Genomic DNA, 24,245 nt, shown 5'->3' with positions numbered 1-24,245 from the left:
ATTCCAGGGCTGCATAGGGGGTGCGCAGGGAGACCACAGTTCATCTACAACTTGTAAACAATGGAGCCGAAGTTTGACAGAAACCTATTGTTTGGAGGCGAACACCTGCAGTTTTGTGGTAGTGGTTGGAAAAATGCATGTGTGCCCATGCATTTTTGAGGTGCGATGACCACTTCCAGCCTGTCTCAGTAATAGATTAGTGGAAGCCTCAGACCTACTCACAATTGCACAGACCAGACGGCAAAAACTCTTCAATGGGTCGGGAATTGCGTGTGGATCTTGCAAGGGGCTTTAACGTTTTCTGTCTGGAGTACGACTTTCTCCTTGCAGTCCAATGTGATTTCTAACATTAGCGGTCAAGTCTAAATGAGGGCCAAGAAACAGCGAGTTACTACACTCCGCCCACAAAAAAATGCATTAAATAGGTCCAAAGGGCAGGCAAGACTCCGCTAGAAAGAGGAATTGGATCTTCTTGTAGGACTATCCGGATCTCAAACTATTGTATTTAGAAACTTTTATGAACATGAATCCTAGTTGCAGTAGACAAGATTTCAATAAAACTTTCCCGGGTGTCAATAGTTGTTTTTATTCGTTTTTCTTTCTGTGAGGCCTCCACCCATTCCATACGGAAAATATAAAATCATTTTGCCCTAAATAAAGCTTTTGTGGAAGAGAATCATATATACACATGTGTAGAACACGTTTACGTGCAGCTGCAGACACGGCTAATAATAATTATTGAGGAGCCTTTTGAAATTCTAAATTCTTTCTGCACAGAGTACTTTTATAAGTTAGACGACAATTTTCCTTTGGACGGTGCAAGGCCATATCTTGCCTAAAGACTGGAACTGGAATTATTTATTTATAGGCACTAGCCATCTAAGAAAAGTTTTCTTACCCCCCAAAATATTGGTTTGCTTGATTTAAGATTGTGCCCTGTAGGGCATATGGGTAAATTTGGTTGGAAGAGCCTTTGTGGTTTTATTTTTACCAACCACATTGAAAGGTGTGAGTGTGAGAAACAACCAAACAATCAACTCCTGCCATTTTTCAAACCCAGCCTGTAACATGGCAGGTAGGAGCTGCTGGGTTTGAAAAATGACAGGAGCTGATTGGCTGGCTGTTTACCACTCTCCATTTGATCACTTTTTTAAACTTGATACATCTGGCCCCCAGTCTTGTAACACATCTAACTAAAATTGATCCATATTGGTAGCTTGAAACTTGTGCTGAGCCACAGGATTGGCTGCGGGAATTATAATTTTTTTTTTTAACAATTATCTTTGAATCTGACTTTCTGCAAAAAATGTTTCAGCTTGTTAGTGCGTGTGTGTGTGTGTGTGTGTGTGTGTGTGCGTGTGTAGAAAAGACATTCAATACTTTCATACATCAACATTAATATATATATATATATATATATATATATATATATATATTTTGGGTGCGGCCCGGCACTCACCGCAATCGTCCAGCTGCCCTGGTGCCCGTCTATAGGAACTGGTAGATCAAAAAAGAAAAGACTGGCACTCCGGGGTCTTCAATAAACGTGCTGTATTAAGTGGCAACAAGCGTCCAACGTTTCGGGGGTTGTCCCCCTTTGTCAAGGTGCGTGGTGATATCACCACGCACCTTGACAAAGGGGGACAACCCCCGAAACGTTGGACGCTTGTTGCCACTTAATACAGCACGTTTATTGAAGACCCCGGAGTGCCAGTCTTTTCTTTTTTGATATATATATATATATATATATATATATATATATATGCAAGCAGGAGATCCGGCACTCAAGCAGAATGTGTGCAAAGTCTTAGGTGCTCTTCTATCTCGCAGGGGAGAAGTATAGCCAAAACAGCAAGAAGTCACTCTAAGTATTGTTAACAACTGCACGGCGGCAGTCTAAGCAATAAACGAGAAGACACTGGTACAGTGAAAAATACAGTGATTTTTCACTGTACCAGTGTCTTCTCGTTTATTGCTTAGACTGCCGCCGTGCAGCTGTTAACAATACTTAGAGTGACTTCTTGCTGTTTTGCAGGGGCTGGCTGGCAACTTTTAGCCCAGGGGGCAAGTCCAGAGCACTGGCCCATAAGTAACAGCGCATCATTTAAATGGAGGTTTTTCGTTAAAAAATATCTGTATTAATAAAGAAAAGATAATAACGACACCACAGGCTGCTCCCCCTGTATAAAAACAGGACACCAAAGGCTGCTCCCCCTGTATAATAATTTATGTATCATGGCATTACTTTTATTATATTATACAGGGGGAGCAGCCTGTGCTGTCATGGCATTATTATTATACAGGGGGAGCAGCCTGTGGTGTCATGGCATTATTATTATACAGAGGGAGCAGCCTGTGGTGTCATGGCATTATTATTATACAGAGGGAGCAGCCTGTGGTGCCATGGCATTATTATTATACAGGGGGGAGCAGCCTGTGGTGTCATGGCATAATGTCGACACCACAGGCTGCTCCCCCTGTATAATAATAATGCCTTGACACCACAAGCTGTCCCCCCTGTATAATATAAAAGTAATGCCATGACACCACAGGCTGCTCCCCCTGTATAATATAATAAAAGTAATGCCATGACCCAAATTATTATACAGGGGGAGCAGCCTGCGGTGTCATGGCATTATTATTATTATACAGGGGGACACCTCAGGAAACAGCAGAAATATTTTTAATTTGTGAGTTTGATCCTCACTTACTGTATTTTTCTCAGTCCTGCTGCTGCTACGGCTCCCAGATTTTCTATACTGCTTGATGCTGCTTAATGCGGCCCCAGGTCATGATGTCCACACCCAGCTTTTGCCACTGCCGGCGATCAGAGGGAACAGGTGGCCGCAGCCCACTAAAGAAAAACAAGGCAGTTAGTATGTTGTTGCAATGAACGCCCATGGCTGTGCTCACCTAGAAACAGTGTCTTTCCCACATGACCCCCTGTGTGCCCAAAATAGTGGGAGCGGATATAAGAGAAATAGTGGGAGACGGGAGAGCAGGAGAGAGGAGAAATAGTGGGCGATGGAACAACAGTAGAGAGGAGGAATAGTGGAAGACAGGAGAAGAGAGGAGGAATAGTGGGAGACGGGAGAGCAGGAGAGAAGAGGAATAGTGGGAGATGGGAGTGTGGGAGGGAAGAGTAAGAGTAATAGTGGGAGTCAGGAGAGAGGAGAGAGGAGGAATAGTGGGAGAGCGGGCGAGAGGAGGAATAGTGGGAGACAGGAGAGGAGAAGAGAGGATGAATAGTGGGAGACGGGAGCAGGAGAGAGGAGGAATAGTGGGAGAGGAGAGAGGAGGAGTAATGGGAAACAGGAGAGAGGAGGGCTAGAGGAAGAGGAGAGAGGGGGAATAGTGGGAGCAGGAAAGAGGAGGAATAGTGGGAGATGGGAGAGAAGAAGAGAGGAGGAATAGTGGGAGATGCCAGAGCAGAAGAGAGGAGGAATAGTGGGAGACAGGAGAGAGGAGGAATAGTGGGATGTGCCAGAGTAGAAAAGAGGAGGAATAGTGGGAGAGAGGAGGAATAGTGGGAGATAGGAGAGAGGAGGAATAGTGGGAGACAGGAGAGGAGAAGAGAAGAGAGGAGGAATAGTGGGAGAGAGAGGAGGAATAATGGGAGGCAGGAGAGAGGAGGGATAGAGGAAGAGGAGAGAGGGGGAATAGTGGGAGACAGGAGAGAGGAGGAATAGTGGGATATGCCAGAGTAGAAAAGAGGAGGAATAGTGGGAGAGAGGAGGAATAGTGGGAGACAGGAGAGAGGAGGAATAGTGGGAGACAGGAGAGGAGAAGAGAGGAGGAATAGTGGGAGAGAGAGGAGGAATAATGGGAGACAGGAGAGAGGAGGGATAGAGGAAGAGGAGAGAGGGGGAATAGTGGGAGACAGAGGGGATATGGGAGATGGGAGAGCAGAAGAGAGGATAAATAGTGGGAGAGACAGTGGGAGAGGAGGAATAGTGGGAGAAGGGAGAGAGGAGGAATAGTGGGATATGCCAGAGTAGAAAAGAGGAGGAATAGTGGGAGAGAGGAGGAATAGTGGGAGACAGGAGAGAGGAGGAATAGTGGGATATGCCAGAGTAGAAAAGAGGAGGAATAGTGGGAGAGAGGAGGAATAGTGGGAGACAGGAGAGAGGAGGAATAGTGGGAGACTGGAGAGGAGAAGAGAGGAGGAATAGTGGGAGAGAGAGGAGGAATAATGGGAGACAGGAGAGAGGAGGGATAGAGGAAGAGGAGAGAGGGGGAATAGTGGGAGACAGAGGGGATATGGGAGATGGGAGAGCAGAAGAGAGGATAAATAGTGGGAGAGACAGTGGGAGAGGAGGAATAGTGGGAGAAGGGAGAGAGGTGGCATCTCTAACGCATTTTCCCAATACTCTAAGCCCCTGCTCAGTGTCCTGGACCTATTGACTCCTGCACTTGCTGATCTGAGAGAGAGAAGGCGAGTGCTGATCTGGACCTTGGGGCTGGCAAGGATGTTATGTCAATGAGAGAAAGGTGCGCTGTAGCAGAGATTACATCTATGGTCACTACTCACACACTGCTCTTACACACAGCACACCCTCCACTCTGCTCTTACACACACAGCACACTCCTCCCACACACAGCACACACCTCACTGCACTTACACACAGCGCACCCCCCCATATACACACTGCGCTAATACACAGCGCACCCCACACACACTTCTTACACACAGCGCATTCTCTACTGCCCTTACTTACAGTGCACCCCCCCCCACACCCACACATTGCTCTTACACACAGCACACCTACCCCCCCCCCCCCACACACACACACACACTGCTCTTACACATAGCGCACTCCCCCACTCACTGCTCTCTCACATTATACACACACACACACACTACTCTCTCTCATACAGCACCGTTCCCCCCCCAGCACCACTGCTGGTACACAAAGCCCTCCCCACCACTGCTGGTACACAAAGCCCTCCCCACCACTGCTGGTACACAAAGCCCTCCCCACCACCCACCACTGTTGGTACACATGGTCTCCCACCCCACACACACACACAAACAAAACACGCTGCTTTTATACAGACAGAATTGTACCTCCCACACACAACGTGTCAGCGGCGCTGGGGTCTTCCATCCCAGAGGGACAGCATGCAGCTGTCTCTGATCAGCAGTGGCAGGGTCTTCCATGGTCCATCCTATTGGCACAATGTGTCAGCGGCGGCTCCTACTGCGCTCAGCTAGCGGTAGGCAGATCCACCCCATGGCTACACTGCCCTTCCGTCAGACAAGCTCCGCCCCCATCGCAGTTGAATGTCCCAGCCCTGAGTATATCATGCAGGGCTGAGGATTGGAGGCGGGTATTGGGTGGGCTTTGCAGGGCAGCGGGGCACGGGCCGCGGCGCAATCCATCGGCTGCCCCACCAATAGTTCCGCCCCTGGGCGGCCGGATGCTCCTCCACGCAGCTGTTTAGGCCGGCGGCCTTGTTCTTGCAGCCGCAGACATGTTAAAGGACTTCAGGAACATGGCCGCCGGCAGTACAGAAATAGGTAAGGCGGCCGCGGCCCGCAGCCCTCCTGTCAGAGCGGCCCGGGGGGCACATGGCACCCTGCCCCCCGGCCCAGCCCGCCCCTGCTGTTTTGGCTATATATATATATATATATATATATATATATATATATATATATATATAGCAGAGGAAAAAAGACTAGCACTCGTAGGTCTTTTTTAGAAATCTGTATTCAGCAAACAGTGGAACAAACCAACGTTTCGGGACAGCGCCCCTTTGTCAAGGTGTCAAGGTGTGTGTGAACACACACCTTGACAAAGGGGCGCTGCCCTGAAACGTTGGTTTGTTCCACTGTTTGCTGAATACAGATTTCTAAAAAAGACCTACGAGTGCTAGTCTTTTTTCCTCTGCTACACTGTCTACCGAGACAGGCACCGGGGCAATTAACCCCTCAGAGGGAGTGCCGGACCGTACTGTGACTATATATATATATATATATATATATATAATATATATATATATATATATATAAACATCAGTAGCGTAACTAGAAATTTTGCGCCCCCCTTCCAAAAAAGTTTCTGGCGCCCCCCCGCACAATATATTCGGGGGAAGAATTAGGCTGTGGGGACAAGATTCCCTCCTTTGGGATGCTGGTGTCGGTATTCTGACCGCCGGCATCCCAACTGCTGGCCATCTGTATGTATCCTGAATTCCGCCCATAGTCTACACATATTCTAAGCAGAATGACACCCCACACCAGCAAAGCTTTCATATGTCACACTGACACATATATTGTGTGATAGATAGATAGATGCTGTAGATATATGTATAGATAAGATCTCCCCTCCCCCAAGACACTTATCTGATTAATGAAAAGGTGGAGTAGGCATGCAGCAGGGTCTTCTGCTCTCTGGAGTATCTTCACCCCTGACCTCTGTGTCTCTTATCCCAGCCTCAGGCTCCTGGGGTTCATCAAAACTTCCTCCTTCAGCTCCTCTGGCCAGCACAGAGCACTCCTCCATTAGGACCCGCCCCCTTTTCCTCTCTCTACCCCGGCTCTAGTGTTTCTTTGAAATGAAACTGGCTGCTGATTGGAGGACGGCGGCCATCTTTTTGTAGCCCTATGGGGGCAGCCATTTTTGTTAGCTTCGGCTTCAGCAGTTACAGGAGCAGCAGGACCAGGGAGGCAGGCAGCAGTCACGATCGTGAGTGGGGAGGAAGGGTTTTTTTTTTTTTTGACTGACATACACACTGTGTGCCGGTACCCAGCGCCCACGCAGCCCCTGCTCCTCCAAGCAGCAGCGGGGGCTGCCTTACAGTATCTACGCCACTGTATAACATCCATTCTAATATTCAGTAATAATAATATATCCAATCGGAAATCCTAGCATGTTTGGTATTTATATGTTTGTCTAATTAATATCATTAGTTCTAATTAATCAGTAAACCAGTACTGAGTGTTTGGAGAGTAGTAATAATTGTCTGGCAGTATGTTGATTGCTGTCCAGACACTGGTGACTTGTTACTACAGGGTTCCCAGGCAGCCTAATACAAGCATCTGGATTGAAATCAATGTACGAATAAGTAAATCAAACCGATTCAGACATCTCGTTGCCAGCACAGGTTTATAAACCCAGTAACGACCTCATACAGCACAATCCCACAATTGAGTTAAGTGCTGGATCCTGTCCAGAATGTGCTTTTTTTTTTTGGTTTTGTTCTAATTTAACTACAGTACATCGCTCAGAATATGCTCCTACATTACTGTGTGTGTGTAGGGACATAGCGATCTCGCGAACTCCCGGGGATTAATATCCAGCATGCTGGTTATTAATCAGTTGGAGTAAGTGTTCTCACCGGAGAACACTGGCCTGACAGATTGCTCAAAACACATTGCTGGAATATCGCTTTGCAATACTGAGCGGTCTAGCATCACTCAGAGCACTCATCCACACACATCTCTACATGTGTAGACCCTTAAAAATTAATATAAAATAAACATGTGAAAAGAGGTTAAAAGTAGAATGCTTTGTACCATAGTTGTCTACCCTCCTGCATTCTGCAGGAGACTCCCTGACATAGCAGCAATCTCCCTCATTTCACATAGCCCACATTACACTGTTACAGTTTTGGGGAAAAAAGAATGAGAAATAGATACATTTACATTGAATCATCAGCACCATTTCCCAGCACTTTAGCAAGTATAGTAGCTCTAAAGGTGCGTACACACGGGGGGAGATATATTGCTTGCAATATATTGCCCAGTGTCTCCTTTGCATCAGCGACCAGAGATGGTCGCTGATGAAAAGGAACCTCTGCTGGGGGAGCCGCAGAGGTAATTAGCTAGTCGCAGGAGCAAGCTCCTGCGACCAGCGATTACAATGGGGCAGAAAACGGGAGCGCGCACCCGGCGATTTATTGCCGGGGCACACTCCCAATCACTGGCAATATGGTTGCCTGCGACCATATTCCCAGCGATTATAGCCCCTATCGCCCCCGTGTGTACACAGCCTTACTAACTGCTCTGGGACTCAATGGGGCGCTGTGCAAAATTCTACCACCAACTATAATCTCCATGAAACTAGTTTTCAAAAGTAGGCAAGTATGCTTTGTGTCATGTGACATTTTTCAAAATAGAGTATGCATCCTTCTTTATCTGTATATAGTAAGTAATGTCGTGAATAAATGTGCATCAGAAAATAATAATAAAAAAAAGCCCTTTCTACCCAGACCACAACATAACTGGGTAACAGGAGGAAAGGTGGGCAACCCTCGCGGTTTCTGGGGGACCCCCACTCCCCCCCCCCCCCCTGTTTGCGGCTACCTTCCCCCCGTACCGCGCCATTTAAATAACGGGATATGCCAATCTCTGATGAGGGGGCGGGGCTAAGATGGCAGAATAGCAACATTTTAGCCCCGCCCCCTCTGTGGTGATTGGCAAACTGTATAACTTCCATAATGGGGGTGGGGCTTAATGACATCACGCTCAAGCCTTGCCCCCGACCTCCTGCTGCATGTCTCCTCTCCGGGCTTCTCCCAGAGAGGAGATTAAAAAAGTCGGCAACCCTGTGGTAAGTAATACTCAGAAACGGTCTATAGGGCTGCTGAGGTACAGTATAGGACCGATATAAATAAGTGTGTGCACGAATCCATAAGCTGGGAGTTTCTAGGTTGCTTTTATTCCTATATTTCCTGCATGGTAATAATCTCGGCCTGTTTCTTTTCCCACAGCGCTTCTATAAGAAAGCTGCAGCTTTTGTGCTCCGAGCAGTTGCCAAGCATTCTCCTCAGTTAGCTCAGTCAATAGTGGATTGTGGAGCCGTGGATACGCTGGTGATCTGCCTGGAAGACTTTGACCCTGGGGTAAAGGAAGCTGCTGCCTGGGCGCTCGGTTATATTGCACGACACAACGCAGGTATGCATTCAGCAGGGACACTGTGCTAGTAGATTATTACCCCTACTGAATACTACAGCTTAAATGATTTGTAGCCTGCTTTTGTATGTAATGTATCGTAACACATTGTACTAATGTTGCATAACGCAGTAATCATTTCATATTCACACTCCATGGCAGCCATCCATGATGGCTAACGCCAGAGTTAGAATAGAATAGAGACAGGAAAAAGAAAGGCCCTTGGAAGTTAAATAGTATGGCTGCTCCTTGTGTTCAGTGTCATTTCCCTGTGTCTCAGCGGAGTGAGGCAATGTGTACGTGAGTGTAGCCATGAGCAGTACTTCTCAACCCTCGCGCTTTCCCAATGGGTCAGGTTTTGAGGATATCGGTCCGAGAAAGCAGGCGGGATAAATACTGACCCAGCAAAATAGATAAACTCACCTGTTTAGCTGTGAAATACAGGGTCAAGCAGGTTTTCTGCTCACTAGAGGCTGAGCATATCCTCAAGTAGCCAAATCGCACTGTACTTATTTATTTATTTATTACCAGTATTTATATAGCGCACACATTCTGCAGCGCTTTACAGAGAATATTTCTCCATTCACATTAGTCGCTGCCCCAGATAAGATGACAATCTCTACATTACCTGTACACTCACACCTATGGTCAATTTGTGATGGGATTATAAGAGGTCTGTTTACATTTTGGGGTCTGGGAGGGGGTGGCGACTGCATCAGATTCCCTAAATGGAGGCATTTTGACACCATTTCAGAGGAGTGCCAAGGCCAATATATCTGAGGACAGAATTCCTGGCCTTTTTTATAGGAACTGAGGCGGATGAATTATGGAGCCCCCGCATGGATTACACAGCCAGCGGATGGAGCGGGTGATAGGATACTGCATCATAGGACATAGCACGGGTCACCAATGCCAGCATTAGGCGTCTACTGTATAAATTACACCTCCTGTTGTATTACCATATTAGTGCATTGCTGCTACTTCCAAGTAAGAAGCAGCAATGCACTCTCCACCCGTGTCTGAACTGGGCCCAGTTTTATCATCTCTGGAAGCAGCATATTTGGTAGAACCAAATTCAGTTAATGCAGAAACAGGTTGGTAATCCGCACAGGAGGTTGGGTCTTTACCAGAGGAGTTGGTGGTGCTCCTCTATTTGACTTTTTGGACTGTACTGCAGCCCCAACTCTGGAGCTGCCACTGGTTATTACCATTATGTGTTTAATACGCATCAATTAGCCTGTCTTTCCTTCATTATATTTTTATATGCCATTACTAAATTTAGGGGCCGGTTCAATCGGAAGGAACCGAATTCGGCCCCTGCCAGATGGTGGGGATCTGCATTTCTGTGCAAACCCCGACTGCAAATGACCACAGCAATTTATAATGTAGCCGGGACATTCGCACAGAGCGGTGCGGGCCAGGAGCCATAGGCGAATCTAGAACTATGGTAATGGGTGGTCCTGACTGAAATACTCTAGAAGTACGGGGGGCATGGCTTTGTGGAAAGGGTCGTGGCTTATGGACAGGGAGAGAGAAGGTGGTAATGCAACAAGGAGAGTGACTGCTGGGACTTACTATTTTCATGCGTGTGCCACTGCCGCCTGGCAATCCCTCCAGCGGGCACCTGACCTGAGTGCTCCTGAGTGCTCCAGCAGATGTAGGGAGACTGGGAGCCATCACCCACAGACCCATACCTCCCAACATTCGGAGACTGTGGCGATTTTTTTGGGGGTGTGGCCTACACTCATGGTGCTGACGTGAGGCCACGCCCCCGTTTTCCGCCGCGGTGGGGGCATAAGCGGGACAGTTGGGAGGTATGCAGAGGAGGAGCTGCGTGCAGCCGCACATGCGCGCAGCCTTCCAGCGGCCATTTTTTGTTGGGGGCAACCCGCCATGACTGGCGCATCGGACCGCGGCGTTGAGATGTGGGGTGAGCGGACTGGTCGCGCTGCAGTTTAATCGGGGAAACGCACAATTCGGCGGTCTAATGGGTGGTCCGGTGCACCCCCGGACCACCCCGTAGATTCGCCTATGCCAGGAGCATGTGGGGCCACGCTCCGTTATCGCCCATGGGAAAGCCTAGCGTTTCATGTGCATCCACATGAAAACGCTGGACGTTCCCATGGAATTGCGTGCTGGACTTATATTTGCGAAGGCAGGAGAAATCATTTGATGGTTGGCGACCATCAAATGATTTCTCCTACTGCGGGCACATGCGAGGGGAAATGGCAGCGGGGGGGGGTGTGCATTCACCGGGGTGGCGTCACAAGGACTCTACTAGAATCGCCCCCTTAATGTGGTAGAGAAGGAAAAGTATTCCATAGTGTGGCACTCCTACAGAAAACACTCATCTTTATTATACTAATTAAAACTGCAAAATACAAAACATGTTCAGTGATAGGAGAATGAAAATGATCAATGTGCATTGAATTTTTATATCTGTTCCAACCTCATAACAGTGTCCAAAAAGACTACTGGTTAGTTGTACAGCAGTGCACAGCAGTGATCTTTTATATCAAAGTGTGTTTAAGTCATTATAACGTTTCTCTTGCATGTACTATTAGTGTTGCGGATCGTTCCAACAAATTGCTGCCATCGTGGAGGTCTGTCAATAGTACCTTGAAATTGCTGTGTATATTTAAATGTGTTTCATGAAGTATCTAATGTATAGGCCATTCTTACTGTACTGTATATACAGAGCAGAAACGCTGCAATGCTCAATAAACTGAATCATTTATAAATGTCCCTACTTTTGTGATGACAAAACTGACACTGTTGTTTCCACAATACTTCGCTAAAGGTGGTGTGGCCACACAAAGGTATATAGTTGATTGCATGTAAATAATCTCTTACATCAGTTATGTTGATTCTAAAACATGGTGACACCCTAACATAGTAATACGAGAAAAGCAGAAAGTATTTCTTGTAGATAATAAGTAATGGTGTAATCGCCTACATCCACCCTATTATTTAAATCATACATAGAATAACTCCCCCATCATGAGGTATGAGGTATCTTGCAACACCCTTAAAAGCTTCTAAAAATAAGATGTGATGTTGCGCATAGCAACCAATCAGATTATGTCTATCATGTCTCAATAAACTAGTGCCTCTTACACATTATGCCATACGGAATGGGCCAAAATTAAGGTACAGGTAGAGTGTCTGCAGGGACATAGGGATAGGGAGAGTAACAGCAGGGATATAGGGACAGAGAGAGTGGGGAGAAAAAGGCAGCAGGGTAAGATTACCTAATGAGCAGAGGTGAGGAGGCGGTGTGGTCGTCTGCGGTTTCTGTGGCCTGCTGTGCAGCTCTGGCTGTGAGGCCATCCCTGCGTCCAGTCTGTCTATGACTGCCATCATTTCAAATCTGCCTTGCAGTGGCAGTCAATCAGGAATGGCCGCTCTTGGCTACTGGTTCTTGCCCTCCGAATGGTGAGCAAAAATCGCTAGAGTTAAAATGACCGTTGTAGCGTTGTTTTTCCAGTCAGTGCTCGAAGTTCCTGTATGCCATACTGGTGTATACTAGCCCAACTGTGTGTGTATGTGTGTGTGTGTGTATATATATATATATATATATATATATATATATATATATATATATATATATATATATATATATATATATATATATATATGTGTGTAAAGAGAGAGAGAGCAGACCCCTGTTTCGCGCCACAAACTTTAAAGTTACTGTGTCCGGGCTGCCTGGCTTACAAGATCCCCTGTTGGATGGGGGAAGTAAAGGAAAGTATGGATAGCAATTGTAAGATGGCGCCCTTTTGTTGACCTTAGCAATTAGATCAACATAGCCTTGTAGTGAATTGTAAAACAAGCAAAATAAAGTCCAAAAATCATATACATTTATTATAAAAGTCTCTTATTCCACACAATACAGGAGGTTTATCCAAACTGTTAAAAGGTTCAATGGTGTGTTATTAATAATTCAGAGTAGCAAACGAATGTTTCCCAACGCGTTTCGTCCCTACATGGGACTTCATCAGGGGTTCGCAGATGACGCCACTATAAGTTCCAACGTCTTTCGTTTGGTAGACTGTGTCTACAATGGAACGATTTTGTTTAGGTTCTTGTGAGAATTCAGAGGTACCAATGCTGGTTTAAAAAATAAACAAATGTACTTCGTACAGAGTCTAGGATTATTCAAAATGCAGTTCTTGCCTTCTGGAGATGTGTCCTGTTTGAAAGACTCTGCAGGAGTGACATTATATGCCTGTCTGTGTGCGTATAATTATCTATATCTACTGGAGAAGGAGTCCGGCACTGCCCAGCTGCCAGGACAGCATTCAGTACTTGACCGGGTGCCCGTTTTGTGGGAGAACTTCCCTAATAGACATACAGTGGAATAAGAAACCTCACTCCAGGACTTCCAAAACAGTGAAAACTTTAGTGGTTGTCGGTCAACGCCATTTCGAGCCTAGCTCGTCATCAGGACACTCAGTGTCTTGATAAAAGTGCACAGGGCACTGAAACGTTGGACACAGACAGTTGTGTTAGTGTCATTATTACCATCCGTGAGTGCTGCCGTTGATTGGTTATCTATGCATGTACCCACCGGTCCGACTGGGATCCTTTGGAAGGCACCCGACAAGATTTCCTTAAAGCCTGTGGAGTGCGTACTACATAGATCTCTCTCTCTCACAGAAAAAACTGGAAACTAGTGTGTCGACCTTTTGTTTGTGTTGACCCTTTGTCAATGTCTACCTAGTGTATGTAGACAATTCTTACAGATGAAAATATTACATTAATAAATGAAAATAGTAATTAAAAAGCCATTTTGTCCTAAATTTAAAGTAGTGCGTAATAAAGGAGTAGTCTACTGGCATCCCAGTGACTACTTGTGGTCTGTGCGCTAGAGATTTAGAAAACGGTCAATCAATGGTGTTAGTCAGCCTCAGCCCATTCCTTAATAAACAATGTTAATGTTAGTGAGTGTCACACCAGGGGTCTGAGTCGACGAGACTGAGACCTCTGGTGGGGACCTGGACCGGTACCTGAACCGGGGAGGTTGGAGAGGACCCTTGCGCATGGAATGCGTGACAATGCACCCGAAGCCAATAAACAGTCAGTGGTAAAATACAACCGGGTTTTATTAACAGATGGTTGTAGATAACAGGCAGTAAAGTATGCAGGAGATGTTATACAGTCTGTACAGGTAGCAATACTTTACAGATGGATGATGGTAAGGAATCGATGGTGGAACATCGGATACGGAGTGGAAGACTGTGGGTCCGGGATGACGGACGGGAACTGGAGGATGGAGATCCGGAGTATCGGACTTATGGACGATGATGGAACATCGATGGTGAGCGATGATGGAACATCGGATAGGAAACAGAAGACTGTGGGTCCGGAATGACGGACGGAAGCTTGGAAGCAGGAGATCCGGAATATCGGATTTACAGGTGATGACGGAACATCGATGGTGAGCGATGATGGAACATCGGAAGGACCAGAGTCCCGGAGCTAGGCTTGATTGCTGGGCTGTAGAAGCAGGATCACAGGAGATGGAATGCCTGGAATACACTGCAGCATAGAGAAGACAACACCAGCAGCAATACACTTGCACGGAGACAAGGACAGCTGACCATACACTGGAGACAACTGAAGCACTAGCAATGGTTCTGAGAGCTCCCAGCATACTTATACCCACTGAGTGGCCAGGATTGGCCGGGCAGGTATGACTGGGAGATCAGAACCATCAGGATTGGACAATGCAAACATGTGACTGAAAATAACATGGCAGCCCCCATGTCTGCTATGGCGGGAAACAGTGTTTGTGGACGCCATGCTTGTGGCTGGGAGCAATGGCGGCGGACAGACGGATTGCCGTGCACTGAGTACTGTCACTGGGAGACAGGAGAGCGGTGCGCCCCGCAGCCGCGGACTCAGCAGCGCTGAGAGGACTGGAGGATGGCAGCGATGATGGCGCACGGCAGACAGGATGCCGGCAGGGATGACACCTGGAACGCAAGCTGAACCTGCGGAGGCACTTGGCCGGTAAGAAAGTCTGTCTGAAAGCTCGGATCGTGACAGCACCCCCCCCTTTAAGGGTGGCCCCAGGACACCTTTTAGGCTTGCGGGGGAACTTGGAGTGGAACGCCCGGATGAGTCTGGGAGCATGGACATCGATGGCATTGGTCCATGATCGTTCTTCGGGGCCGTAGCCCTTCCAATCGATCAAATACTGCAGACGACCATATCGGATGCGAGAGTCCAAGATTTTACTGACCTCATATTCTGTTCCACGCTGAGTGCAAACCTTAGGAGCCTTGGGGAGCTTGGAATGAAAGCGATTCAGAACCAGCGGCTTGAGCAGCGAAATATGGAATGTAGCTGGCACTTTCAAATAAGGCGGCAACTTGAGCTTGTAAGCCACAGGATTGACGACTCGCTCAACTGGGAATGGACCAATATATCGGGGAGCGAACTTCATAGATGGCACTCTCAATCGAAGATTCTTGGTTGACAACCAGACACGATCTCCTGGACGGAGGGCTGGCACAGCTCTGCGTTTCCTGTCGGCAAATTTTTTGTACCTGCTTGAAGCTTTTAGGAGTGAAGAACGAATGAGCTTCCAGGATTTGACGAATTGCCGGATGGTCGTGTCGACCGCTGGAACAGAGGACACAGGTTGCAGAGTGAAGTCAGGAACTCGAGGGTAAAACCCATAGTTGGCAAGAAATGGAGTGACATTTGATGAAGAATGATATTGGTTATTATGGCAGAATTCTGCCCATGGAAGGAGTTGAGCCCAGTCATCGTGGGGAGGAAGAGACATATGTGCGGAGAAATGCTTCAAGGTCCTGATTCACCCTCTCCGTTTGGCCATTTGTTTGAGGGTGATAGGCTGTGGAGAATTTTAACTTGATTTGAAGCAGGGAGCACAGGCTTCGCCAGAATTTGGCTACGAATTGGACCCCTCTATCGGAGATGATTTCAAGAGGCAGCCCATGAAGCTTGAATATCTCTTTAATGAAGAGCTGGGACAGCTTGGAAGCTGACGGAAGACCGGTGAGGGGAACGAAGTGAGCCATCTTGGTGAACCGGTCAACAATCACCCAAATGGTGGTGAATTTGTCAGACTCTGGAAGATCAGTTACAAAGTCCATAGAAATATGCGTCCAAGGACGATGTGGCACTGACAGTGGCATCAATTGCCCGGGAGGAGACTGACGACTGGTCTTGTGCTGAGCACATTTGGCACAAGAGGAGACAAAGTCCTGCACATCCTGTTTGAGGGACGGCCACCAGTAGGACCTGGTGATAAACTCGTAAGTTTTCTGAATGCCTGCATGGCCAGCAAATTTTGAAGAATGCGCCCAACAAAGCAACTTCTTCCTTAGGGCTGGCTTTACATATCTTTTCCCTGTAGGGGGCGTGAGATTTGAAACTCCCGTTGCGGAGAAGGCCACTGGATCAATAATAAAATGTTGATGTGTGGACTTTGACTCACTATCTTGCTCCCATGAGCGGGAAAGGGCATCAGCTTTTCGATTTTGTGTCCCCGGACAGAATGACAGCTTGAAACGGAACCTGGAAAAGAAAAGTGTCCATCTGGGTTGACTGGGGTTCAAACATTGAGCAGACTTGAGATACAGAAGATTCTTGTGGTCTGTGATAATTGTGACCTCATGGACAGCGCCCTCTAGAAGATATCTCCATTCTTCTAATGCCAACTTGATGGCAAGGAGCTCTTGATCGCCGATGGCATAGTTACGCTCTGCAGGCAGGAACTTACGAGAGTAAAACCCACAGGGATGAAGACGTCCATCGGGCGCTTTCTGCGAGAGGACTGCCCCAACACCCACGGAGGAGGCGTCAACCTCGAGAATAAAGGGCAAGGTGGTGTCAGGCTGTCTTAAGACAGGAGCTGAAGTGAACCTCTGCTTCAGCAGATGGAAGGCTTCGATGGCTTCTGCCGGCCACTTCGCTGGATTAGACCCTTTTCTTGTTAGGGCAGTGATGGGTGCCACAATAGAAGAGAAGTTACGAATGAATTTTCTGTAATAATTGGCAAAACCCAGGAAACGTTGAATACCTTTCAGCGAAGAGGGAATTGGCCACTCTTGGATGGCCTGCAGTTTTCCTGGGTCCATTTGTAGACCAGAACCGGAGACAATGTACCCTAGGAAGGGTATAGACTTCACCTCGAAGACACCCTTCTCCAGTTTGCAGTAGAGATGATTAGCTCGCAGCCGGGACAGGACCTCTTTGACCCAATAACGATGTTCTGTGATGTTATTGGCGTAGATTAAAATGTCATCGAGATATACGACTACACGTCGATACAGAATGTCCCGAAAAGTCTCATTGACATAGTGCTGGAACACGGCTGGGGCATTGCTGAGCCCGAAGGGCATGACGAGGTACTCATAGTGGCCGTCTCTGGTATTAAACGCCGTCTTCCACTCGTCGCCCTCTCGTATGCGGATGAGATTATATGCGCCCCTCAGGTCGAGTTTCGTGAAGATGGTTGTACCGCTGACACGGTCAAACAGCTCGGTGATGAGGGGCAACGGATATCGGTTCTTTACCGTGATGTCATTGAGGCCGCGGTAATCAATGCAGGGACGTAGGCCTCCATCCTTCTTCTTTACGAAGAAGAATCCTGCGCCAGCAGGAGAAGTCGAAGGACGGATGAATCCCTTTGCCAGATTTTCCTTGATGTAGTCGGTCATGGCCTGAGTCTCTGGAAGAGAGAGAGGATAGGTTCTACCTCTTGGTGGTTCTTTGCCTGGGATAAGGTCGATAGGGCAATCCCACGGTCTGTGAGGAGGTAGAATATCAGCGCCAGACTTGCTGAATACATCTGAGTACTCTTGGTAGGGAAGAGGCGGAAGGTCTGCTGCATCGGCTGAAGAATGACGAGCTGGGATTACCTTTTGGAGACAGGTACCGGAGCAGGAAGGATCCCAGGAAAGGATTTCGGATGTCTTCCAATCAAGGCGAGGATTGTGAAGACGAAGCCAGGGTAAACCCAGAACCAGAGCATGAGTGGCAAAGTTCTGCGGGAGACTGTCGCATCAGGAATCCTACTGCCATCCACAGCAGTAAGGAAGACAGTCTTGAGAAGACTTTCAGTGGGCAACCCCCACTTGCGGACCAGTTCAGCAGTGACGAAGTTGCCAGCGGCACCGGAATCAAGAAGTGCGGAGACAGTCTTGAAACGCTCACCAACTTGTAAAGAAACTGGAAGTACACAATCAGTTGCTGATGGAGAGGACTTAATTACTCCTAGCCTACCCTCTCCTTGACGGGCTAGGAGGAGGAGTTTTCCTGACGCTTTGGGCATGCAGAAATTTGATGTGCTGGATCGGCACAATACAGACAGAGCTGTGCCAACCGACGACGTCGACGTTCTTCTGGGGACAAACTGAAGCGGTCTATCTCCATTGGTTCTTCTTTGGAATGAGCCCTGGGGGCAGCAGGTAAAGGAGGCGGAGGAGTTGGCACTTTAACTGGAGCGCTCTTGTGACGTTCTACAGCCCTTTCTCGGAAGCGTAGGTCTACTTTGATACATAATGATATAAGGTCATCTAGTCCTGAGGGTAAGTCTTTGGTAGCGAGTTCATCCTTAATACGGTCGGATAGACCATGCCAGAAAGCTGCGTATAAGGCCCCATCACACCAGGAGAGTTCAGACGCCAGAATCTGGAATTGGACCAGATATTGCCTGACGGAGCGGGATCCCTGTCTGAGATGGAGGAGTTCAGTGGAGGCAGATGCTGATCGCCCAGGCTCATCAAAGATGCGCCGGAATGTTGACACGAAGTCCTTGTAGTTAGACAAGATGGCATCGGATCTTTCCCATAATGGGGACGCCCATTCTAACGCTGCTCCACACAGGAGGGAGATGATGTAGGCGATCTTGACCCTTTCAGTAGGGAAGTTGCTGGGTTGCAGCTCAAAGTGGATCTCACACTGATTGAGAAAACCTCGGCAGGTCTTGGGGTCCCATCATACTTAGTGGGGACAGACAGATGAAGGCGAGGTGCAGCAGCCATTACAGGAGGATGAACTGGACTTGGAAGTTCACTGACAGGCTCAGGGCCACTGAGAGTGGTCTGTAGTTTATCCAGCCGGGAAGACAGATCTTGCAGACAATGAATCACTTGGCTCTGCGCAGCCTCTTGCTGATCCAAGCGAACAGCCAGTTGCTGTACAGGGCTGGATGGTGATGCTTGGCTTGCGGCTGGATCCATTAGGCTAGTGCTTACTGTCACACCAGGGGGCTGAGTCGACGAGACTGAGACCTCTGGTGGGGACCTGGACCGGTACCTGAACCGGGGAGGTTGGAGAGGACCCTTGCGCATGGAATGCGTGACAATGCACCCGAAGCCAATAAACAGTCAGTGGTAAAATACAACCGGGTTTTATTAACAGATGGTTGTAGATAACAGGCAGTAAAGTATGCAGGAGATGTTATACAGTCTGTACAGGTAGCAATACTTTACAGATGGATGATGGTAAGGAATCGATGGTGGAACATCGGATACGGAGTGGAAGACTGTGGGTCCGGGATGACGGACGGGAACTGGAGGATGGAGATCCGGAGTATCGGACTTATGGACGATGATGGAACATTGATGGTGAGCGATGATGGAACATCGGATAGGAAACAGAAGACTGTGGGTCCGGAATGACGGACGGAAGCTTGGAAGCAGGAGATCCGGAATATCGGATTTACAGGTGATGACGGAACATCGATGGTGAGCGATGATGGAACATCGGAAGGACCAGAGTCCCGGAGCTAGGCTTGATTGCTGGGCTGTAGAAGCAGGATCACAGGAGATGGAATGCCTGGAATACACTGCAGCATAGAGAAGACAACACCAGCAGCAATACACTTGCACGGAGACAAGGACAGCTGACCATACACTGGAGACAACTGAAGCACTAGCAATGGTTCTGAGAGCTCCCAGCATACTTATACCCACTGAGTGGCCAGGATTGGCCGGGCAGGTATGACTGGGAGATCAGAACCATCAGTATTGGACAATGCAAACATGTGACTGAAAATAACATGGCAGCCCCCATGTCTGCTATGGCGGGAAACAGTGTTTGTGGACGCCATGCTTGTGGCTGGGAGCAATGGCGGCGGACAGACGGATTGCCGTGCACTGAGTACTGTCACTGGGAGACAGGAGAGCGGTGCGCCGCGCAGCCGCGGACTTAGCAGCGCTGAGAGGACTGGAGGATGGCAGCGATGATGGCGCACGGCAGACAGGACGCCGGCAGGGATGACACCTGGAACGCAAGCTGAACCTGCGGAGGCACTTGGCCGGTAAGAAAGTCTGTCTGACAGCTCGGATCGTGACAGTGAGCTCTTGCTAATAAAACAGCCCCCTTCCTCATTGTTAGATACATGCAATCTGAAGCAGTTCAGCAGAGTGATATTATCGTGGAAGCTGCCACGCACTGGATGTGTTACACTCACGGTCCTTGTAGCTGGAAGCCGTATGCTGGAATGACCGGTACCACAGAGTGGCTCTGTGTAGCGAGGAGATAGCAGCAGGTCGTTTGTATAGAGCCAGCAGGGTGATGCGGGAACGGTACACTGAGGAGGATGGAGGGGCTAGAGCTCCGGTGGACATAGAGTCAGACAGTAGAGGCGGGCAGGATGAAGTCTCCGGATGTGGGTGAAGCGTAAGTGATGATGCGTTTCGTCTCCTAGGTAAATGGAAACTTTCTCAAGGTCAGTGTACAAAGAAGGGCAGCAAAAGTGGTGCATGACCTTTATTACAAAACTTATGTGACACAACTTACCTGAAAAGACTAAGGGGGTTATTCTAGTCCATTCTTTCTGACAAAATCATTCTTAGATGGACAAAACCATGTGCACTGCGGGTGGGGCAGATGTAACTTGTGCAGAGAGAATAAACCCCTAAAAGATCTTAACATGTATAGTTTGGACCAGAAAATGGAAAAGGGGGACACGATAGAGACTTATCCCAAGGGTTTCAACAAAGTACAGCAGTTAAACCTTTTTCAAAGGAAGAGAAGTATTAGAACTTGAGGACATACACTGAAATTAGAGGGAGGCAGGTTCAGGGGAAATTTTAGAAAAATTACATCACAGAAAGGTTAGTGGATAAGTGGGATAGCCTCCCATCAGAGGTGGTAGAGGCTAAAGGCCCCCATACATTATGCAATTTGGGCCAGATTTCACCCAATTCCGATGGATCGGGCCAAGAAATCAAGTGAAATTGGCCCAAATAGCTTTTATGTGACATCTGATCCGATCCCATGCGGATCGGAGATGGAGAACATTTGTGAGAACATCTCCAGGTCGAACCCCCTCTTGGCAGTAGGGAACGGGAATTGCATGAGATCCTGCTGCCCAGGAAGGTCCCAGGTGGCTTATTTGGGATTGGATGCAACTTCTCCGAAGGGAGAAGTCGCATAGTGTATGGGGGCCTTAAGACAGTGAGCAATTAAAACATGTTTAGAATAAGCATAGCGATATCCTTACAAATAACTAAGGTTTTAATAAGGTTGAGATTGCATAAAGGATAAATAAAGACTAGATGGGCCAAGTGGTTGTTATCTGCTGTCATATTCTATGTTTCTGTGTATGTAACTGACTTGGGGACTGAAAGGAAGCTCAATTAATCCATGATGTTCTGAAGTCAGCACTGGATAGTTCCCTCCACACTATAAAAAGTTTTAATAAAATCAATGTTATCCTTAAGCTATTTTTGCATGAGTGCCCCACTAGAGGAGATTTTTATCCTTTTTTTTTTTTTTTTGTGGCCATGGCCATTTTGCAATTATTTATTTAGACCAATCTCTACAGAGTCCTGCGGATAACTGGATTTTATATCTGCAGAAACAATGATGCTCATTACTGAAGAGCAATGGGTTTGTCATATCATCAACCACTGGTACAAGATAAAGTTTCAGTTTATACCCAGAGGGGTTAGCTTGGTAATATCCTGAGTTTTCTCTACAACTGTGGAACTAAAGGCTTTATCTATTGCTCTGACACATAGGGGCACAAACTTGTAATCCAACATGTTGCTGGTAGAGAAAGCAACAGGGGACTAATGAATGGTTCTCAATCTGAGGTTGCTTAATGAATTCATTTGTGCAAGATATTTCCGCTAGGAATCAGTACAGTCTATGCAATAGAGAAATTAGATTTCTGTACTACCAGCAGATCTGCAAGATGTAGATATCCACACTTCCATTCTAGATACAGCATTGTCAGTTTCTTGGATTTACCTTTTGGAGATATTGTTCAGCCCAAGTTATGAATTTCCTAGAAGACCATGGTCTGAAGATCAGTACAGCAGAAGCTACCTAGGGCCTTCTCAACAGATATGATTCTTCCATTTACAAATAGGCTCATCAAAGGACAGTGTATCTTTGACAGAAGAAAGACTTGTCAAAATTTAGTACCTAGTTTACCAACTTCACTCTCGGGAAATGGTGCCGAGAACATTGCCACCATCTCCTAGGCTTGTTCTCATCCATCTTAGGCATTCTTCTCTAGGCATGCTGGCATGAGATGTTGGCCTCAACATCCAATAAGATTCTACTTTCCATTTATCTTGCATATTCCAGAAGATAATAGAATCTTATTGGTTTCCTTTACTTTATTTAGTAAATATACTTTAGTAAATATACCCCCAATTCTGTGTGGCACACTTAAAATGTGAGTCTGCTGTAATTACACATATACTAGATATTCTACAGCTTGGATAAGGCAGGGTCTGGCTTTCACTTTCCTGAAGCTTCCCGCAGTCTGCACCTACCTGTTGGTTGTTCCATATTTATATAGCTATGGTTGTGATTGGACAACAAACTCCTTTCACAGACAACTTGGGGATTTTCGGGCTTTTTTATACAGGTTGTGTGTTGTTGTTTTTTTATGGTAACACAGGTGGTATTCCACTCTGTGTAAACTGTTTGCAGCTAAGAAGCTTCTAAATACTGGTGCAGAAATATACGCCCCCAATGCAGCTTATTTCAGTAAATATAATTTTTACAAGCATAACACACCATATGGAGAAAAATATTGAGAAATACTAAATACATTATTTGAATTTTAAAACTGAGTGGGAGCAGCTTCATTGATTGCCTTGCACAGAGGATTTGATTTCCGTGATGGACTCACAGTTCTGCTGTTTTTTTGTTTTTTTTTAATTATAAAACCATTTGAGGCTTGTACAGAAGTACCGAGCAATACATTTGAATGATAAATGTTTTAAGTGTTTGAAGTCCAGTTGGAAAAAAGTGAGGCCACCCGACTCATCTCCTGAGACACGGTCAGACACTTCTTGCAGATCTGTGGATGGGGCCACACCACTTCCAGTAATACTGCACAGAAAGAGAGCCTGCTTGAGCACTGATGTGTCATGTGATCATGAAGTGCACTGCTCAGAGACCAAGCTCAACAGCAAGGGGAGGAAGAGAATACAGTGCGACAAAGTGATGCATCGAAAATAATCCGTGGACACTGAAGATTCCTATAGTGAGTGTTGAGTTACACTAAGTATGGGATGAGTCAGGCTCGCGGCAGTCAGAGCCACCCCCTTGTCTGCTTCCCCAGCCATTGGCCTCACCGCGCATCACTTGCAGAATTTACCTTGCACAGAAAACATATATAAATGTACTTGTTCTCATGGCAACATGGATTGTCCCAGACACAAAGTTACTTTTTTATTAGCCTATTACATGAATCAGGCCCAAAGTGCACCAATCACCTTTACAGAGCGGAGGCAGCGATGTCTTGTGTTAAGCGAATGGGTCGGATTCAGAGTTGCATGCAAGTCAATCTTGGATCGCAATTTTTTTCTTGTATTATAACAACTGTATGTTTGTTGGAACCTACATATGCAACTACAGGATGCGCATATTCACTTGTGGCTCACTGGTGTAACAGGGCAGCAGAGGACACATAGGTACTGTTGGTCTGAATTGTTGCAGTTGCCCTGAGGACAGTGCTGTGTCCCCAAAAGCACTAAGCTGCGCTGCTTTGTTTAAATACAAACTTCTGAACTGAATTCTTATCTGAGTGCCTCCTTCCATTGAACCTGTATGTATTTGCTTAGGAGTGCATCGGAACTTTGGAACTTTTTTTGGATCTATGGGATATGCTGAAAAAGCTTTATAGATTGCATTATGTGAATTACTTCGTTTCCATGCGTTCAACCACCAAGAACATCAAAACATTAAAAATAAAATTCACATTTCAATGCTTCTGGTTTTACTTTACTTGGTGGAGCAAATAAGATGTAAACATAGTTTATTTATTTTTTATTCTTTTTACTTTATTCAGCAAAGAAAATAAAAGTACACACAGAAACCAAATTGAGAAAAAAAG

At 46.9% G+C, this 24,245-nt stretch overlaps 1 protein-coding gene across 1 annotated transcript in view; it reads left to right on the top strand.

The window, feature by feature from the left end:
• The window catches only part of SPAG6 (sperm associated antigen 6), a 141,313-nt gene that overhangs the window by 59,285 nt on the left and 57,783 nt on the right, over positions 1–24,245 (top strand). Inside the window, exon 4 of the mRNA XM_083189289.1 lies at positions 8,716–8,899. Coding sequence (XP_083045415.1) covers positions 8,716–8,899 — 184 coding nt within the window. The remainder of the gene's footprint in view (positions 1–8,715; positions 8,900–24,245) is intronic.

This window comes from Crinia signifera, chromosome 5, assembly GCF_055691185.1.
Source record: "Crinia signifera chromosome 5, ASM5569118v1, whole genome shotgun sequence".
In the NCBI taxonomy this organism is placed as follows: Eukaryota; Metazoa; Chordata; class Amphibia; order Anura; family Myobatrachidae; genus Crinia; species Crinia signifera.
Note: the sequence above shows the minus strand (reverse complement) of the source record. Positions and strands in the feature narration are given on the sequence as shown.